The following is a 19,984-nucleotide window of genomic DNA, read 5'->3' as shown; positions in this document are numbered from 1 at the left end:
ACCAATCCAGGCTGGGCAGGGAGTGGCTGGAGAGCAGCCCTGAGGAGGGACTTGGGGGTGCTGATGGGTAGGTTCAGGCTGGATGGGAGGAGGAAGTTCTTCAGCAGGAGAGTGGTGAGAGCCTGGAATGGGTTGCCCAGGAAGGTGGTTAAGGCCTCGTCCCTGGAAGTGTTTAAGGCCAGGCTGGATGGGGTCTGGCCAGCCTGATCTAGGGTAGGGTGTCCCTGCCCAACAGGTGGGTTGGAACTAGATGATCCTTGTGGTCCCTTCCAACCCTGACTGATTCTATGATTCTTCAGCCTGTCCAGGTCCCTCTGGTTGTCACCCCTGCCCTCCAGTGTGTTAGCAGCTCCACAGAGCTTGGTGGAGACTTGCTGAAGGTGCCTGGATCCCACTGCTTGTGCCACCAACAGAGATGTTAAACAGCACAAATCCCAGTGTCAACCCCTAGGGAACACCCTCATCACTTCTCTCTCCACTCAGACATCCCTTCTTGTTTTATGCAGATACTGAGCTCTTGCACTATTATTTGCTGATACAATTCCAGGCAGCGTTTTACCAGTACCAAACCAGTCTCTGATTCCTGCAGAAAGTTCTTGTCCTTCCTTGACCTGAGATTTGGCTCTTGATTTGCTGTGATGTCGATTTGCTGGTTGTTTTCTACTGCATTGTTTGCTTTCTTTTACAAATGCTTTTTATGCATCTTCCTTTCAGGATGATGACTTTGAATTCACAGGCAGCCACCTGACTGTGAGGAATGGCTATTCCTGTGTCCCTGTGGCTCTGGCAGAGGGGTTGGACATCAAACTGAACACAGCAGTTCGGCAGGTTCGCTACACAGCATCAGGTGAGTACTACCACCCCCTTCTGGAGAACTGCTCTGAGCAAGGCTGGCCATGGAAATTAGACGTCAGTGCTTCTGCAAACAGCTCCAAAGAGCTTGTAAAAGGTCTCCCCTTTCAGGTTTGGGGTTAAGTATTTGGCCACATCTTTTACCAAGATTAATTGTGTAGGAGAATTTTGGAAATTTTCCAATCCTCATTTTTTTTTGCTTATTTTCATGGCTGGTTTGAGGCCATCTTTTCATGCTGTGTTTACTGGCTGATGAGTTCCCATTCTTTCTCCCATTTCTTTACTTCACTGCCAGGCATTTTGAGTAAGAGGTGTTTGGATTACCTAAGGCTTGAAGCCTCAGGGTCTGGTACTGAAGGTGTTAGTGTGTGTGATGTGGGCTCTTCGCAAATGAAGGAACTGATCTCCTTGTGGTGCTTCAAAATACTTGGCTTGGGAAATTTTCAGCTGGGAGAGCAACTCAGTGAGAGGCTCCCTGTCTAGTTCTCATTTACTTCTGCATATAATTGAATATTAGCTGGCCTAGACAAACAGTATCACAGTATTACCAAGGTTGGAAGAGACCTCACAGACCATCAAGTCCAACCCTTTACCACAGAGCTCAAGGCTAGACCATGGCACCAAGTGCCACGTCCAATCCTGCCTTGAACAGCTCCAGGGACTTCACCACCTCCCCGGGCAGCCCATTCCAGTGTCCAATTACTCTCTCAGGGAAGAACTTTCTCCTCGCCTCCAGCCTAAATTTCCCCTGGTGTAGCTTGAGGCTGTGTCCTCTCATTCTGGTGCTGGCCACCTGAGAGAAGAGAGCAACCTCCTCCTGGCCACAACCACCCCTCAGGTAGTTGTAGACAGCAATAAGGTCTCCCCTGAGCCTCCTCTTCTCCAGGCTAACCAATCCCAGCTCCCTCAGCCTCTCCTCGTAGGGCTGTGCTCAAGGCCTCTCCCCAGCCTCGTCGCCCTTCTCTGGACACGCTCAGGCATCTCAACGTCCCTCCTAAACTGGGGGGCCCAGAACTGAACACAGTACTCAAGGTATGGTCTAAGCAGTGCAGAGTACAGGGGCAGAATGACCTCCCTGCTCCTGCTGGCCACACCATTCCTGATGCAGGCCAGGATGCCACTGGCTCTCTTGGCCACCTGGGCACACTGCTGGCTCATGTTCAGGTGGGTATCAGTCAGCACCCCCAGATCCCTCTCTGTTTGGCTGCTCTCAGCCACTCTGACCCCAGCCTGTATCTCTGCATGGGATTGCTGTGGCCAAAGTGCAGCACCCTGCACTTGGAGCTATTGAATGCCATCCCCTTGGGCTCTGCCCATCTGTCCAGGCGGTCAAGGTCCTGCTGCAGAGCCCTTCTGCCCTCCAACCCAGCCACATCTGCCCCCAGCTTGGTGTCATCTGCACACTTGCTGATGACTGACTCCATGCCCTCACCCAGATCATCTATGAAGATGTTAAAGAGGATGGGGCCCAGCACTGATCCCTGAGGGACACCACTAGTGACAGCTGCCAGCTGGATATGGCACCATTCACCACCACTCTCTGGGTCCATCCCTCCAGCCAGTTCCTAACCCAGCACAGAGTGTTGCCATCCAAGCCATGGGCTGACAGCTTAGCCAGCAGTTTGCTGTGGGGGACAGTGTCAAAGGCCTTGCTGAAGTCCAGACAGACCACATCCACAGGCCTCCCCACATCCACCAAGCAGTCACCTGATCATAGAAGGAGATCAGGTTGGAGAGGCAGGATCTGTCCTTCCTAAACCCATGCTGGCTGGACCTGAGCCCTTTGCCATCCCTCAGGTGCGCTCTTATCACCCCCAAGCTAACCTGCTCCATCAGTTTCCCTGGCACTGAGGTCAGGCTGACAGGTCTGTAGTTCCCAGGTTCCTCCATCCGACCCTTCTTGTGGATGGGGACCACGTTGGCCATTTTCCAGTCTCCTGGGACCTCTGGTGAGCCAGGACTGCTGGAAAATGATGGAGAGCAGCTTGGCCAGCTCAGCTGCCAGCTCGCTCAGCGCCCTGGGATGGATCCCATCTGGTCCCATGGACTTATGGGTGTCCAGGTGGCTCAGCAGGTCCTGAACTAATTCCTCAGGAATTTCCAGGGCAACACACTGCTCCCTGACCCCATCCCCCAGTTCAAGAGGCCACTTGCCCTGAACTCCTCCCTCCTTGCTGTTGAAAACTGAAGCAAAGAAGGCATTCAGGACCTCAGCCTTTTCTTTGTCATCAGTTATAGTGTTCCCCTCCTGGTCCAGTAGGCAGTGGAGGCTCTTCTTGCCCTTCTTTTTAGCATTGATACATTTGTAAAAGTGCTTTTTATCCTTCACAGAGGTGGCAGCCTAAGTTCTAGCTGGGCCTTAGCCTCTCTAATTTTTCTCCTGCATAGTCTGGCTACCTCCTTAAACACGTCAGGAGAAGCCTTCCCCTCCTTCCAGAGGTGATACACCCTCTTTTTTCCCCCCAATTCCTTCAGGAGCTGTTTGCTCATCCAGGCTGGTCGCCTTCCCTGCCGGCTCATCTTTCGGCACATGGGAACTGCCAGCTCCTGTGCCTTCAAGAGCTCCTGTTTAAAGTAGGTCCAACCATCCTGGACCCCTTTGTTCCCAAGGACTGCTGCCCAGGGGACTTTGCAAATAAGTTTCTTGAGCAAATTGAAGTTTGCCCTCCGGAAGTCCAAGATGTGGGTTCTGTTATAGTGCCTCCCTATCTCCCTGCATAGTGAAAACTCCACTAGCTCATGATCACTACACCCCAGGCAGCCTAGGCTTACCCCATTATGGCCATTTCAGGGTGCTATGTGACTTGCACATTCTGGAGTTGAGCTGTGTGGCCAGTAACACTCACTTGCCTACAAGTTAAGTAATTATTGGAGTAATGCTGTCTCCATAAACAAAACATTTGCTGCTGTGGAGATGTTTTTATGGTAGTTGGTTTGAAGTTTAATCCAAGGCTTTTGCCTCTGGGCCTGTTAAGTGACTGGTTTTTTCTCCTCTTCCTAGGCTGTGAGGTGATAGCTGTAAACACCCGATCTACCAGCCAAACTTTCATCTACAAGTGCGATGCTGTGCTGTGTACCCTTCCTTTGGGAGTGCTGAAACAGCAGCCTCCAGCAGTACAGTTTGTGCCACCTCTTCCTGAGTGGAAGACTTCTGCAGTGCAACGTATGGGATTTGGCAACCTTAACAAGGTGACTTGGTCATTGAGGGGGCTGCAGCAGGCATAATCTGAAATGTGTGAAGAGTATGTGTGGTGGGTGAGAGGAAGAACACTTTTGTCTGCCATTTTGCTAGACTTTGATCCATAACATTACCGGGAAAACTGTAAGCACCTCTTCTCTCTTTCCTGCATAAGTTTAAACTGGTTACATGTCAGAAGTAGGGTGAGCCACTGTAGTTTAAACAGCAAATCTGTAGTCTCTGAGAGCATGCTAACATTGAAGGACAGCACAGATGCACTGCATGTGCACAAGGCTATAGACATTAACCAGTTTTATCTCTCTTCACCTTTCCAGTGTGAACATCAGTGAGCGTAACGGGTGTTTTTTTTCACTGTGTGCTCCTCCTAACTCTTGGTTCGGCTTGTTCCTAGGTTGTGTTGTGTTTCGATCGTGTCTTCTGGGATCCAAGCGTCAATTTGTTTGGTCATGTTGGCAGCACTACTGCAAGCAGAGGAGAACTCTTCCTGTTTTGGAACCTGTACAAAGGTAACTGTGGTGCATGTCTACTTCTGCAAGTGTTTTGTGTAGCTCTGATCTAGAAAAGAGCACATCTGGATCTAACAGATGTAAGAATGATGCCGTTAGTATTCATGTGTAGGTGTGATTGGACTACAGTGCTTGTAGGAAGCAGAGCTCCACTGGCTTGCAAACAGCTCTGTACTGAGTTAGAGCAGACACAGTTTTCTTATACTGAGTTCCAGGCTATGTCTGTTGAATGCCATCACTGCCCATCTGCTGTACCTCTGCATTTCTGTGGGCTGCTTTATTGTCTTGCACACTGGTGAAGCTGTCCTGTGACTTACTCAGTGCTATCTTGGTTGCTCTGATTAAGCATCTCTTTAGCTGGCACTGGTATTCTGAAAAACTTCCCTTTTTTATTTGTATTGTGCTGTGTTTAAAAGAACCCAAACCCCTGTCTAACATGTTTTTTTATACTCCAGCAGAAACAGAGCAAATGCTGTGTGTCTGCTGAAGAGCAGTGCTTTCTTAATTACCTGCTCTGGCAGGAGGATGTGTTAAGTTCTCCAGGAAAAGGGTGATTTGTCTCTGCAGTGTTTCTAGATGAAAAGTTGATTCTAAGGCTCATTGAAATTCAGCTTTTTTATGGCCACTTGAAACATCCTCCAGGCTCTTCCCTCTTTCACTAAGCTCCTCATGCAACTGGCATGCAGTTCAGCCTTAGTTTTGAAAACCTTGGGTTTCTGGATGTTTTTCAAGATGAACTGGCAGTTTGAAGGTAGACCTCTTTCATGGGACTCCACCTGATCTGGGATGATTTGGTAGCTGTTTCTGCCACAAGAGGTTGCAGAGGATGATTTCAGCAAGTGTAGCTTTTGTCATTGCCTTATATGGTGCTGAAAGTCAAGGTGTGCTTGCAGGGAGCAAGAAGCCAGAGATATGCTGTGTCAGCTCTGTGCAGGTGCTTTGAAGGTTTTGTAGTGGCAGAGTCTGGTCTGTGAGAAGTGGGTGAATGGAGTGAAACTCACTAAAAGACTGCTTGTGTCTTCAGTGCTGTTGGCTGACCAGTTGTAGCTCAAACAGGAATCCTCCCAGTGGTTTAAGCCTAGTTCAGGTAATGGCTGACAAGGAGTCACAGAGTCGTCTGAGTTGGAAGGGGCCTCCAATGGTCATCTAGTCCAACCTTAAACCTGTCTCGGGAACCCTGTGCATGTCCCGGAGCAGCTGGTCTGTACTGTTGGTGTCTCTTGCTCTGCCATGCTGTTGGATTGTTGTAGCTGCATAGGCATGCTTTAAGATGAAGGGCAGAGGAAGTCCTGGCGGAAGCTCTCGGTGTCTCCTGGAAGTCCAATTGCATTTCAGGCTGTGTTTTCTCTCTCATAGTTGATCACTGACCACATTCTTTGCTTGCTGTTTGGTAAACATCTCTGCCTCTAAAAGAGAACTTTTTGTGGAGCATTGACACTTGCTCACCATAGAAGAAGCTTTTCTGAGGAGCTGCAGCAAGGTCACTGTTGTGCCACAGCTTCCTGGCCTTCTGTTACAGTTGTAAGTTAATGCAGGTGACTGAATAGCAGCATTTCCAGATCTGGATAAATACAAAGCAGTCTCTTGATTGCAGAGAGGGGATTTTCATGGACATCTTTAGGGTTGTCTGAACACAAGTTTTTGTGAACAGATTCATTTTCAATGCTGGTTTTCTATCAAGAGACAATGCATGGCCTGGATAATTGCTTGGAAATTCAGGGAATCTCATTGTGTCAAGGATGGGAAACTAGGAAAAACTTTGCTGCTGAAATTACAAGGAAACCCTCCCAGTGCCTGTGGATTATAGAAATTAGGTTTTTGTTCTTCCATTCAACTGTTTGAAAGGCTCTCAGAAAATTGAGCTCAGCTGGAGAATCAATCATGTATCTGTTTTTGCCCTGATAAATTACTTTCAGTCACAGAGGTCCTGCATATTCAAGTGTCTTGATTGTACCTTGGGTAGTGCAATTATCCTTCTAGTAACAATCTTACTAGTCTGTCTTCTTCAGAATTTGGGAGTTTTATAAAGAAGGTATTCTTGGGGCTTCCAGCCACTCTATTTCAACCTAACTCCAGCCAGAGTTCTTTGTAGGCAGTAATTTGGTGGAAATTTCTGCAAGGAGATGTCCATTTACTCCAGGACATAAGGAATTCACCAAGAATTTTGGACACTTGTACAAAAGTTGAAGTCAAACGCGCAGCAGGGAACATTATTTCCCACTTCAAACATATGACATCTGTAGCTGTAGCTTTAATAATTCAGTTGTTTTTTCTCTCTTCTTCCCCATCCCCAGCACCCATATTGTTGGCTTTGGTGGCAGGAGAAGCAGCAGGGATCATGGAGAACATTAGTGACGACGTCATCGTTGGGCGCTGCCTTGCCATCCTCAAAGGCATCTTTGGCAGCAGTGCCGTGCCGCAGGTTGGTACAGCAGCACGTCTGGGCAGCCTGGCTGTGTTACAGAGCAGGCTGCACTTCTCAACACCATGGCTGCAGCATACAGCTGTCTGGAATGTGGACCTCCTCTTGGTTGGTCAGGGGTCTTGGGAGGAGGGTGTTTAGAATCACAGAATAATTTAGGCTGGAAAAGACCTTTAAGGTCATCACATCTTAAGAGTTAACCTGGCACTGCCAAGTCTGCTGCTAAATCAGGTCCCTCGGCACCATGTCTCTGCGCCTTTTTAAATGGCTCCAGGGACTATGATTCAACCACTTCCCTGGGCAGCCTGTTCCAAGCCTCAACAACCCTTCTGGGGATTAAGCCTTTCCTAAGGTCCAACCTAAACCTGCCCTGGGGCAACTTGAAGCACTTTCTGCTTCTCCTATCCGTTTTAGCTTGGGAAAAGAGACCAATCCCTACCTGGCTTCAGCCTCTTTTCAGGGAGTTTAGAGGGCAATGAGGTCTCCCCTCAGCCTCCTTTGCTCCAGGCTGAACAACCCGAGGTCTCCTCATAAGAGTTTTGCCCTTGACACTTCCCTAGCTTTGTTACCTTTCTCTGGGCACCCTCCAGCTTCAAAGTCCTTGTAGTGTGGGGCAACAAAACTGAACCCAGTATCCAAGCTGTGGCCTCGCCAGTACAGGGGCACAATCACTGTCCTGCTCCTGCTGGCTATACCAGTGCTGATCCATTGCCTTAACAATAGAAAAAGAAATGGAGCAAACGATGAGTGCATGTGCAGCTGACTGCAGAGTGTCAGTGCCAGACCAGGAGCTGTGTGCAGGGTGCTCTGGTGACATCTTGTAAAGAAACAAAGTATTGCCACAGACAGATCCTTCACCTTAGAGTGCATTAGCAAAGAACATGCACCTGCAGTTCCACCATGAACCTTGACCTAAGGACATTTTTGTTCTTGCAGTGTGGATCTGTTTTATTTTGCACTAACTGTAGAGCTTGCCCTGTCCCAGCCACTGAAGTGTCTGTCTTTTCTCAGCCTAAAGAGACTGTAGTATCTCGCTGGCGTGCTGACCCGTGGGCCCGAGGGTCCTACTCCTATGTAGCAGCTGGATCTTCTGGGAATGACTACGATTTGATGGCCCAGCCGATTACTCCAGGGCCAGCCATTCCAGGTGCCCCTCAGGTGAGAGATGCTTCCATTCTTTTTTAGAAAAACCTCAAAGCAGGGTGTTTTTGCAGAGTGGTTTGCATGTTTGTCTGCACGCAAGTGCCAACAACTTGCAGCTTCCGATGAATGCTTGGAACCTGTACAATAACTTGTTTCTCCACCCATGTCTTCCTGCATTTGGTGTCATTTGTTTACTAGAAAAAGAGACTATTCAGAAAGTCAATTTGGTGACATTTAAACATTATCATATTGTACATTTGTTGTGTTTCATACTGTGTTTGCACTGTCTATCATCATACTTCAGTGAGTGGCAGTGAATTGAAAGAGTGAAAGTGGGAGTGGAAGGAGTAGCACTCAAAAGGTCTCAGATTGTTTGTGAACATGATGAAGGCCTAAGTTCACTCTGAGAGGTTGAAGTTTTGAAGTCCATAGCCATTCTGAAAGCACCCAGCAGAGAGTAGTGTGTTTAGGTCCTTTTTCTAGTGATTCAGGTCATTAATAAACACAACTATGGATAAAGTGGTTCTCTTCAGAGTAGAATGTATGGAAGTTTGGAGTTTCCTACTTTCATGACACTATCAATAGTTGGTTTAGGTCTCAACTTTAAGAAACTGGTAATTAGAGTGAATTGCTGAAGTTTTTATATGCTTGCTGTGCTAGAGGCCATGTCTGACCATCCTTGTTCCTCTGCACATGTGGTGACTTGGCTGCAGGGAGGACACAGCTCGATGCCACATTCAGCCAGCACTTATATCTGGTGATGTGCTTGCCTGTCTGGTTCTGAAAAGATTTGTGTTCAAGTAGATCTTTGTCTTTGTACCCAAGCAAGAACTGACAAGTATTTGCTGGTGCTGCATTCCTTATTAGACACATGGAGCCAGCCTGTGACATGACCAGTGTAGGTGCAGATTTGCTGGGTAATTCATAGGACAGATAAGGAGAGATGATTGCCTTTGCATCACCTTTGTGTTCATGGAGCCTGGGCTGTGATTTAGAGGGCTCTGAGACGTTCTGCTTATAAATCCTTGTTTGCTGCAGTACAAACCTTAACAGTGATCCTGTCCCCCAGCCCATCCCTCGGCTTTTCTTCGCGGGAGAGCACACGATCCGCAACTACCCTGCGACGGTGCACGGCGCGCTGCTGAGTGGCCTGCGGGAAGCAGGGCGCATCGCCGACCAGTTCCTTGGGGCCATGTACACTCTGCCTCGGCAGCCTACACCTGGGGTACCCCCACAACAAGCTGCCAGCATGTGAGAAGAGCAAAAGGTATCAGAAGAGAAATGAGAAGACCACAGTGCTGCTGTTGTGGACTCTTTGGAGTGAAGATACCCCCCACCAGTATCTGCTGAAGGGACCCAGCCGTTAGTTGCTGTCTAATGTGTAGAATGACTCTACACAAACCTCCCTCACCTTTTGGGTTTGGCATCCTACAAAATACCTCCTAGCTCTCTGGAGTGTCAGTGTACACAAAGTCCTTCACTGACAAGCTGGTCGGGGGCTTTTGGGACTCTGCAGGTACTGTTTGAAAGTCAAGCTTATAGGTGGGGTTTTTAGGTTGGGTTGGTTTGGGTTTTCCTACGTGTGTATTTATGGTTTGGTAAGTGCACAGAGCCTTCTAGAAGCTTGTTGCTGCAAATAATAGCTTAGGGTAGAATTTATGTGAAGCTCTTTGGGTCTTTCTGGGTTTGTTTTGAAGAATATTATTTATGGACCAATTCTGTTCTTATCTGACATTTGAAATTTGGTGTGACTCTTTCCCTACCAGTACCAGCAAATCACCCCACTCCAGCACAGCCCATTGTCTGCTGCACCACGTGCACCCAGGTCTAGAAAGAAAGCCAAAGATGTGCTGAGCATACTGGATCATTAAATACTGCTGAAGAAAGACATTGTCAGAATTAGGTATTTGTAGGTTAAAAACTGGGAAAAATGTTTGTATTTGTTCCTATAGAAACAGAGTTGCCAAGCCAGGACGTTAGCAGAAGGCCTTCATCTCTGAGTGCTGCTGCTGGGCACTCTGCTGTGCCTTTGAGCTGATGATGCAGCTGCTGTTCTGCTTCCAAAGATCTCTCTGGACTGGCTGCTTTTCCAGGTATTTTCCTTATTATGAACTCAGCACATGAAGCCCTCTTTTCATGCACAGAGCAGGCCTGTTTAAACATTTAGGTCCTTTTCCTCTCCTCCTTCCCCCATTTAGCATTAAATTTTTTCTTCCAACGTTTCTCATCCTCCCTTTTCTACAGTTAGAATCATAGAATCAGTCAGGGTTGGAAGGGACCACAAGGATCATCTAGTTCCAACCTCCCTGCTATAGCCAGGGACACCCTACCCTAGATCAGGCTGGCCAGAGCCCCATCCAGCCTGGCCTTAAACATTTCCAGAGATGGGGCCTCAACCACCTCCCTGGGCAGCCCATTCCAAGCTCTCACCACTCTGCTGCTGAAGAACTTCCTCCTCCTCCTGTCTGGCCTGAACCTACCCATCTCCAGCTTTGCTCCATTCCCCCCGGACCTGTCACTCTCCAATACCCTCAAAAGTCCTTCCCCAGCTTTTTTGTAGGCCCCCTTCAGATACTGGAAAGCCCCAAGAAGGTCACCTGGGAGCCTCCTGTTCTCCAGACTGAACATCCCCAACTCTTTCAGTCTGTCCTCATAGGAGAGGTGCTACAGCCCTCTGATAAACCCAGTGGCCCTGCTCTGGACACACTCCAGCATCTCCACAGCCCTCTTGCCATAGGTGATCCAGAACTGGATGCAGTACTCCAGGTGGGGTCCCACCAGAGGGGAGCAGAGGGGGAGAATCACCTCCCTGGCCCTGCTGGCCACACTTCTGCTGCTGCAGCCCAGGCTCTGCTTGGCTTTCTGGGCTGCAGGTGCACACTGCTGGCTTTTGCTGAGCTTCTCCTCCAGCAGCACCCCCAAGTCCCTCTCCTCAGGGCTGCTCTCCAGCCACTCCCTGCCCAGCCTGGATTGGTGCTTGGGATTGCCCTGACCCAGCTGCAGGACACTGCACTTGGGCTTGTTGAACCTCATGAGCTTGGCTTGTGCCCACCTCTGCAGCCTGCCCAGGTCCCTCTGAGTGGATCCCTGCCCTCCAGCCTGGCTGCTGCACCACACAGCTTGGTGTGGGCAGCAAACTTGCTGAGGCTGCACTCAGTGCCTCTGTCCATGGCACCCACAGAGATGTTGGACAAGCCTGGTGCCAGGACTGGTCCCTGAGGGACTCTGCTTGTCACTGCTGCACTTGGCCATGGAGCCATTGACAGCCACTCTTTGGGTGTGGCCATCAAGCCAGTTCTGCATCCATCCAGTGCTCCACCCCTCAAACCCATGTGGCACCAGCTGGGAGACCAGGATGTGGTGTGGGACAGTGCCAAAGGCCTTGCTCAGGGCCAGCTCAATGCCATCAGTTGCTCAACCCTCATCTGTGGATGCTGTGACCTGTTCATAGAAGGCCACCAGGTCTGTCAGGCAGGATGTGCCCTTGGTGCAGCCATGCTGATTGCACCCAATCACCTCCTCACTGCTCTCCTGTCTCAGCAGTGCCTCCAGCAGGGTCTGCTCCATGATCTCCCTGGGCACAGAGGTGAGAGTGACTGGCCTGGAGCTCCCCAGCTCCTCCTTCCTACCCTGTTTGACAGTGGCACTTCTGTTTCCCCTTTTCCTGTCAGTGGGGACTGCCCCAGACTGCCATCACTTTGGGATAGAACAGAGAGGGGTTTACCAGCCTAATCCACCAGCTCCCTCAGCACCCCTGGGTGTATCACATCAGGTCCCATGGACTTGAACACTTTCAGGTTCTTCAGGTGATCACAAACCTGATCTTCACTTCTGATGGGCAGCTCTTCCTGCCAGCCCCTGCCATTATCTTCCAGGGTCACAGAGCACCGGCTCAAGCTGCCCAGAGAGGTTGTGGAGTCTCCTCTAGCGACTTTCAAGCCCTGTCTCGATGTGTTCCTGTGTGACTCGTGCTAATTTATGGTCCTGCCCTGGTTGGGAGGTTGGACTCAAAGATCTCTGGAGGTCCCTTCCAGCCTCTAGCATCCTGTGATCACAGTAATTGGTCAAAGTTATTCAAACTTCTTTTGCACATTCCCCTTGATTTGGTGGAGTGGGGCTGATATTTCGTCTGATGACCGCGCTGTTCTATTTTCCCTTCCAAAAAGACATCTGAAAACCATGGTGACCACTGGAATAAGGTGGGGATTTCATGCTTCTTGAAGATGTTGTGCAAAGGAGTTGTTGAGTGTTAGCTGATGGTGGTGATGGGAGGGAGCAACAGAATGGGAATGCCAAGAGGATAGGTTGGGGCCCTGTGAGTTCATGTAGTTTGTTCATCACTTTCACAGTCTCCGCTGAAAGATGAAGACCAAGTTCTGTGGCCTCCTGCATCCTGTCCCCTTCATTATCTCTGGGGGCTCTGGGATCTATTCCCCAGCTAGTCCCTGCTAACAAGCCCTAATTACAGACTTGTGTCAGAGTGGTGGTCAGTGGGATGGGATGGAGTCTAATGGGAGGCCTGTAACTAGTGGAGTCCCACAGAGGTCAGTACGGGGACCAGTTCTGTTCAGTATATTCATGAATGATCTGGATGCAGTCACAGAGTGCACTGTCAGCAAGTTTACTGATGGCACCAAACTGGGTGCAGTGGCTGCCACACCAGGAGGCTGTGCTGCCATTCAGCCAGACTGGGACAGGCTGGGAGGGTGGGCAGGGGGAAATTTAATGAAATTCAACAAAGGCAAGTGTAGAGTCTGGCATCTGAGAAAGAACCCCAGGGGTCAGGATAGGTTTGGGACTGACCTGCTGGAAGGCAACAAAAGGGAAAAGGATCTGAAGGTCCTAGTGGAATGGAGGTTGACCATGAGCCAGCAGTGTGCTCTGGTGGCCAGGAGGGGCAATGCCATTCTGAGGAGGAGTAGAAGGGCTGTGATTAGTAGATCGAGAGAGATTCTTTTGCCCCTTTGTTCCACCCTGGTGAAGCCACACCTGGAGTACTGTGTCCAGTTCTGGGCCCCCCTGGTTCAAGAGTGACATAGAACTGCTTGAAAGAGTCCAGCACAGAGCCACAAAAATGCTGAAGGGAATGGAAATCTCTGTTATGAGGAGAGCCTGAGGGAGCTGGGGCTGGGCTGCTTGGAGAGGAGGAGCTGAGAGGTGACCTCATCTATGGTTATAAATATGTAAAGGACAGGCCAGGAGGCTGGAGCCAGGCTCTGCTGGGTGATGCCCAGCAACAGGCCAAGGAGCAGTGGTGGAAGCTGAGGCATAGGAAGTTTCATGTAAACATGAGGAGGAATTTTTAACCTGTGAGAGTGACAGAACTCTGGAACAGGCTGCCCAGGGGGGGTTGTGGAGTCTCGCTCTCTAGAGATACTCAAAACCTGCCTGGATGTGTTCTATGTGATCTGCTCTGGGTGATCCTGCTCTGGCAGGGGTTGGGCCGGATGAGCTTTCGAGGTCCCTTCCAGCCCCTGACATTCTGAGATTCTATGATCAGATGGGGGCACAGCTTAGAGTACTTTAGGCTCTTAAGGGTGTTTGAGGCTCAACAAAGACACAGATCAGGCTGTGCAGCCAGTTGCTGGACAGCTCAAGAGCTGCTGCGTTGAAGCTTCTGCTCTGCATGGCCCAGTTTCTCGTGGTCTGTAGCAAAGGGGAGCAGTGACTGGATTAAGGTAAAACACTGCTGCTTTTGCTCTGTTTGTATCCTGTGGAGCTGGGAGGGAAGCACCATCAGCCCAAAGCCAGCTGGAGCTTACAGACCTGGAGGAGATGGCCTAAGCAGGTAGTGATGAGTTAGCTTAGTGTTGGGGTTCAGCACTGGCCACATGGTGCAACCTCCATTGTTTGCTGAGAAACAGGGACTTCTCAGTCTGTCATACCTCTTGAGCAGGCACTCTCCAGTGCTAGGCAGCTCTTGCCTCATTACTTCTGTTATCCCAGGAGTGACTTCTGCTGTGCCTCAAATGTTAGCCCTGAGTCCAGGCTACCAGTGTAGATGCTGAGAAGCATGTTACTCTCTGCTCCTCTGTCAGGCTTTGTTGGATGGACCTCTGGTCTGACCTGTAATGGCTGGTCCTACTTAAGTATTACCTGTAGAGTCTTCCTACCCCTGTGACCTATGGAGGAGGAGATGGCATTGTAACAATGTCTCCAGGCCCTCTTCATCTCAGCAGCCTCTCAAACACTATGGGCATGTTTACCCTTGCTTGCCCTGACTTCTCTGCAGTGACCACATCATCTGGGTCAGCAGTGCATGGGTGACCTTTGGAGGCTGCCGGCCATGGAACACTCAGTTCTGCTTGCACCAGACTGTTCTGTACCTTGCCACCTATTTCTCAGGGATTTGCTGCTTCTTCCTCTGCTCCTTGCTTCCAAACCTTGTGCTTAGGGTGTTACCAGCACCAGGAGGATAAATGACAAGAAGTCACCTTGATAAAGTCAATGGAGTGTTTGAAAGCATCCCTGTAATTCCCTGTGTGTCTCAGATGTGGAATGTATCTTGTCCAAAGAACTGTCTTCACTTTGGTTTTTTCCCAGCTTTGTGGAGCTGCTTGCTAGAAGCTGTTGCTTCTCCACAGGCTCTGTGCTACAAAGCTCCTGCAGGGTTCCTGGAGTCCATTATTTCCAAGCACCAACAGGCATCAGGTCAGTGTGGTGTTCAGAAATTCCCCAAAAACATAGAAAACAGAATTGTCTGGGATGGAAGTAACCTCCAGAGCTCATCCAGTCCAACCCCCTGTACTCAGGGACATCCTCCACTAGATCAGGTTGCCCAGAGCCCTGCCCTGTCCAGTCTCACCTTGAATATCTCCAGGGATTGGGCCTCAGCTACCTCTCTGGGCAACCTGTTGCAGTGCTCCAGCACCCTCATGGTGCAGAACTTGTTCCTCACATCCAATCTCAATCTGCTCTGCTCTTGTTTGCAGCCCTTGTCCCTGGTCCTTTCACTGCAGAGCTTTGCAAACATTCCCTCTGCAGTCTTCTTGTATCCCCTTCAGGTACTGGAAGGCTGCTGTAAATTCTTCCTGGAGCTTTCTCTTCTCCAGGCTGAACCACCCCAGTTCCCTCATCCTGTCCTTGTAGCAGAGATGTTCCAGACCCCCTGATCATTTTTATGGTCTCCTGTGGACCCTGTCCATCAGGTCCATGTCCTTCCTATACTGAGGGTACCAAGGCTGCACACATCAGTGCTGGTGAGGTCTCCCCAGTGCAGAGCAGAGGTGCAGGATCCCTTCCATCTCTGGCCACACTGCTTTGGCTGCCATTGGCCTTCTGGACCACAAGTGCCTATTGCTGGTTCTTGTCCAGCTTCTCACTCACCAGCACCTCCAAGCCCTCTTCCCCAGCCTGTATTTATACTGAGGATTGTTCTGACCCAAGTTCAAGACCTTGCACTTGCTCTTGTTGAACCTCATGAGGTTCACCTGGGCTCACCCCTGCAGCTTGTCCAAGTCCCTCTGGATGCCATCCCATCCCTCTGGCACATTGACAGCATCATCCAGCTTTGTGTCATCTGCACGCTGCTGATGGTGCCTGGATCCCACTGTCTATAGCATGGATAAGAACATTAAATAGAACAGGTCCCAGTATGGACCCCTGAGGGCCACCACTTCTCACTGCTCTCCATCTGGGTTTTGAGCCTTTGACCACTGCTCTCTGCACATGACCATCCATCCAATTCCTTATCCACTGAACAGTCTCATCACATCAATCAGAGAGGCTGAGGAATGCAGTAAATCATCCAATGCAAATACTGACAGCAGGACTGCAACCCAGGCTTCTGCATTTCTGTATGCGCTGCAGCTTCTTCCTCTTCTCCTACGGGACAGAGGAGCTGACTGAACTCTCTCATCAACACAGGATTCTTCCTCTTTTTCTGTCAACCAGAGATGGTGATGATGTGATCCTGGGAACCTTTCAGTCACACCAAGTGTGGCCATGCCCCAAAGAAGCCCAGAGCAGACCTTCCTGTGATTCACCTGTGACTTGGTGAGGCTGACACCTAGCCTGGCTGAGGTGTCACCTCAGTACTGTTTGTGATGGGCTTGGTCCTGCACTGCTGTGCTTAAAATCTTTTTTTTTTTTTTTTTTTGTAGTTTCTCAACCAAATGTTGTCTGCTTTGGGACATGCTTTGTAAAATAAAAATTAACAAAACAGCAGCAGGGTTGTTCCAAATCATCCAGAGTGCTTGTTAAGCTGAAGATGTCACTTGTAACGTTCATGCTGTGTATTGGACAGAGCTAGGGCTGATTTGAGACCAGTGCTGAAGAGATGTGCAAGGACATCTTGTGGAAGGCTCTGCAGGAAGAACAATGATAATGTTTGAAATACCAGTTTTGGGTGTGATTTATCTTGCTTAACTTTGCACCTGGAGATATTTAAAATGAAGCTCAACAGGGCTGTAGGCAACCTGATCTAGTTGAGGATGTCCCTGCTGACTGCAGTAGGGGTTGGACTGGATGACCTTTGGAGGTGCCTTCCTACCCAGACCATTCTGTGACTCTGCCTTAGTTTTCTGGACTCACTCCAGCCACACTTGTCTAGAGAAATTCATTATGGCCCCGTGGGCATAATGAATTTCTCTAGAGTTTTGGAAGCTTTAGGGCTTTAAGTTCTAGTAAGGCAGGACCTGCAGCTAAACCTTTCTTGTTAGTATGTGGTCAACTGTGCTACACTCGTAGCCCTCAGGTATTGTTAATGCAGTTACATACCAGCAACCCAGGGACCTTTGGGAAGTGGCGTCTCTGCCCTGGTGAGGCCTCACCTGGAGTTTGTGTTCGGTTCTGGACTCCTCAGTTCAAGAGATTCAGGGGAGAGTCCAGTGGAGGCTATAAGAATGATTTCTCATCTCTTTGATAAGGAAAGGCTGAGAGACCTGGGGCTGTTCAGTCTGCAGAGGAGCAGGCTGAGCGGGGATCTGATCCATTTACCAGTTCCATGTTCCAGACCCAGCTCACAACTCCCCACTCACAGAAACTGCTTTGGATGCATCCTGTGTCTTGTCTGCTGCCTCATGGGAGCCAGATGTTTGTGTCTGTTTTATTAAATGGTTTGTTGGTCAGTGTGGTGTTGACTGCATCTCTCCATGAAGGGACTTTGTTCACTCTTACTCTCTTCCAGACACTGTATCAAATCACTGCACTCCAAGAACTTTAAGACTTTCACTTCAGCAAGGGTAGATTACCTGGGTTTTAGGTTTCACACTTAAAATACTTCAGATGCCTGTGCTTGCCAAACCAGCTTGCATGAGGAAGTGTCTTTGTCATGTACAGCTTTGTGCCTTTCTGGAGCTCTTGAATGTGTTTATGCTGTCTGCGGGAGAGGTCCTTAGATCCTGTGTCTCTGCAGAGACAAATTGTACAAATAATCACTTGGTTTAGATTGCAGTCATTTGAGTGTAGCCCCTGGCTGCAGGCACCTCTGGCAGCCTGCTGTACTCTCTAGCGCTGTACTCTGTGTGTCCATCTGTCCACACAGCTCCTGCCACTTCATCGCAAACGCTACTCCTCTGCTCGAGCACCCAAAATCCAGCACGTTACCAGAAATGGTGATGGTGCCATTTGCTTTGTTTTCAAGACACCCTTGGATGGTCGCAGCAATGTAGAATTGTGTTGCAAGTTACCCGAAGTTAGAAGAGATGTGTAGAACACAACCATCTGCAAATGGGTATCACTTAGCTGGGTGCTGAACCTTTTGGTTTTGCTTTCTCCATATGCTGTTAATCCTTTTGTGCTCATGGCTCAACATGAGGAGGTTCAAGTCTCAGCCATGATTCACTGGTACAAGACAGAAATGTTTCCAAACTCAAGTTCTTGGGCAGGTAGAACTGCTGTTTGGGCAACATTCTCCTGCCTGTAACTTTTCCTTGCTCACAGAACCATGTCCTTCACTTCTGAGTACCACATCAAGCCTGTCAAAGTGCTCATTTGAATGCTTTTTTCCTGATGCACTGAGGATACCTCAGCTGCAGGTCTCAGAAGAGCATGAAAACACATTCCTGTAACTTGCAGCGTGTTTGTCAGACTCCTCAGCTCCTGCTGAGAAGAAGCAAACTTCTGTAGCTGTTGAGGGTGGAGGATATGGTTTAGATCCAAGCATTGCCTGGAGTACTCCAGCTAATTCATTTGCCTTCATTGGGCTGTGTGCCCTACCTGATGCTTTTGTGTGCCTCATAGTCCAGAGAGTTTGGAAATCTCTCCACATTCTCAGTATGCTCCTGATGTGCCCCGGTGTGCAGTTTGGTTTGGGCCAGCACAGGAGGGGATGTGCTTTCTGAGTGGCTAAAGATTTAGGACATTTTTTACCCAGGTCTCCAGGCATTCTGATACGTGTGAGCCACCCAGCATTTCCTCATAGTGAAGGGTCTGGGCACTGCATCTGCTTCCAGAAACAGCTGAGGTACTGCAGCCTTTGAAGAAAAGAAGATTGCCATTTATTGGCAACTTGTCATAGTTCTGGAGGTAGCCAGTCCATTTGAGGAGGCAGGATAAACCAAACTGCCCCTGATGGGAGGTTCTGGAATCCAGCCTGCAATGAGCTCTGGCCCTGGGCTGCAGCTGGTAAGATCTTGGGCCTGGAAGCACCTGGAAAAACTTCATCTGAGGACACTAAGCTAGTGCAGATGCTTCAGTAAGGGGCATCTTGTTCTAGCCTTCACCTCCCTCCAGTTGTCATGTTAGTCTGCTTCAGTTTAAGTCATTGTTCAGCCTGTATAATCCTGGCTTTGTTGGATGCATCACAGGAGGATCAGAGTGGATAGGGAGCTTGAATTTAATGGCCTGACAGGAAGATGTTGGTTTGTTCTCCACAGCACCATAAAGGGGATGACTGACCTCAAGTGCCAGAGGCATCAATCACGGTGTGCCAGCACATGGGCCAGGCTGGGGCAGTGACAATTGGTGTCAGATTTGTTCAGTGGCAGGCAGTGCTGGGGTTTCCTGTGCAGAAGGAAGCAGCTTGTGCTCCAAACATGGTGGTCTCCAGAGGTCAGGGTAGTTCTGCCTGGGTGAGGCAGAATTGCTCAGGATGAAGGAAGGTATTTGGCCAGTCCCAGGCTGTCTATGGCCACCCCACTAGAGGGCTGAAGGGCAACAATTATGTTTGCAGTGTGGGGAGGTGGAGTCATGATCTGTGAACAGGAGCCATATCTTGGCTTTGAAGTTCTGAAGTGAGCTACAGCAGATGAGTCCATGGAAGCCTTAGATCAAGTTAGGAGATGCTCGTCCTAGCTAAACTGCAATGGCAACACTTCAGCTGCTGACTTGTTAATTTCTTCCTGACCTAGCTGAATTCTTTTGTGCCATGGCTGCTTCAGCAGCAAGGTGCCTTATGCCCTTCCCATTCATCAGTTTACCCATGATTTTCTGAGGCCCGAGAGATGCTGGCTTAAATCCACAGCAAGCTGAGGAGACTGAAAGACTTTCCTGTAGTGTGTAGGGCACCAAGTGATTAAAAAAAATGCTGCTGCTTTACCTGGTGGTGGTTTGGAAGGGAAATGGCTATGGCTGCTGTGCCTGACTTCATGCCAGCAGCATGCTTGGACATTGTCCCTGGAGACTGAAGGGTCTCTGTACCATTAAACCTCACCTGAACTCAATGAAAGCTACACAGAATTGCAGCTCAAGCTGAATGCAGAGAGCTGCACAGCAGTGGAAAGGAAATACATCTGAGGTTGAGGTCCTTTGGTTTAAGAAGCATATTAATGAAACTCTTGACAAGCACACCAAAGAGCTCGTGGAAGGCAGGCTGTTGGTGGGAACATGAGCATGGATCGCAGGCAGTGTCCCTCCTCTGCCAGTCAAAGGTGATGCTGTGTGCTAAAGGCATCCAGAGGTCACTGGGACTGGCTTCAGTCA

General features: G+C 49.4%; 1 protein-coding gene across 2 annotated transcripts in view; it reads left to right on the top strand.

Moving 5' to 3' along the window:
- Positions 1-10,340, top strand: part of KDM1A (lysine demethylase 1A) — a 45,931-nt gene extending 35,591 nt beyond the window's left edge. For both annotated transcript variants that reach the window (XM_064172528.1, XM_064172527.1), the window contains 6 exons: positions 715-847; positions 3,854-4,041; positions 4,443-4,557; positions 6,852-6,979; positions 7,991-8,137; positions 9,192-10,340. In XM_064172528.1, coding sequence (XP_064028598.1) covers positions 715-847; positions 3,854-4,041; positions 4,443-4,557; positions 6,852-6,979; positions 7,991-8,137; positions 9,192-9,377 — 897 coding nt within the window. In that variant the 3' untranslated portion in view covers positions 9,378-10,340. The remainder of the gene's footprint in view (positions 1-714; positions 848-3,853; positions 4,042-4,442; positions 4,558-6,851; positions 6,980-7,990; positions 8,138-9,191) is intronic.
- The last annotated feature ends 9,644 nt before the right edge of the window (positions 10,341-19,984 follow it).

This window comes from Pogoniulus pusillus, chromosome 37 (genome assembly GCF_015220805.1).
Source record: "Pogoniulus pusillus isolate bPogPus1 chromosome 37, bPogPus1.pri, whole genome shotgun sequence".
Classification (NCBI taxonomy): Eukaryota; Metazoa; Chordata; class Aves; order Piciformes; family Lybiidae; genus Pogoniulus; species Pogoniulus pusillus.
The sequence above is the reverse complement of the archived record's forward strand: the minus strand, read 5'-3'. Positions and strand labels throughout refer to the sequence as shown.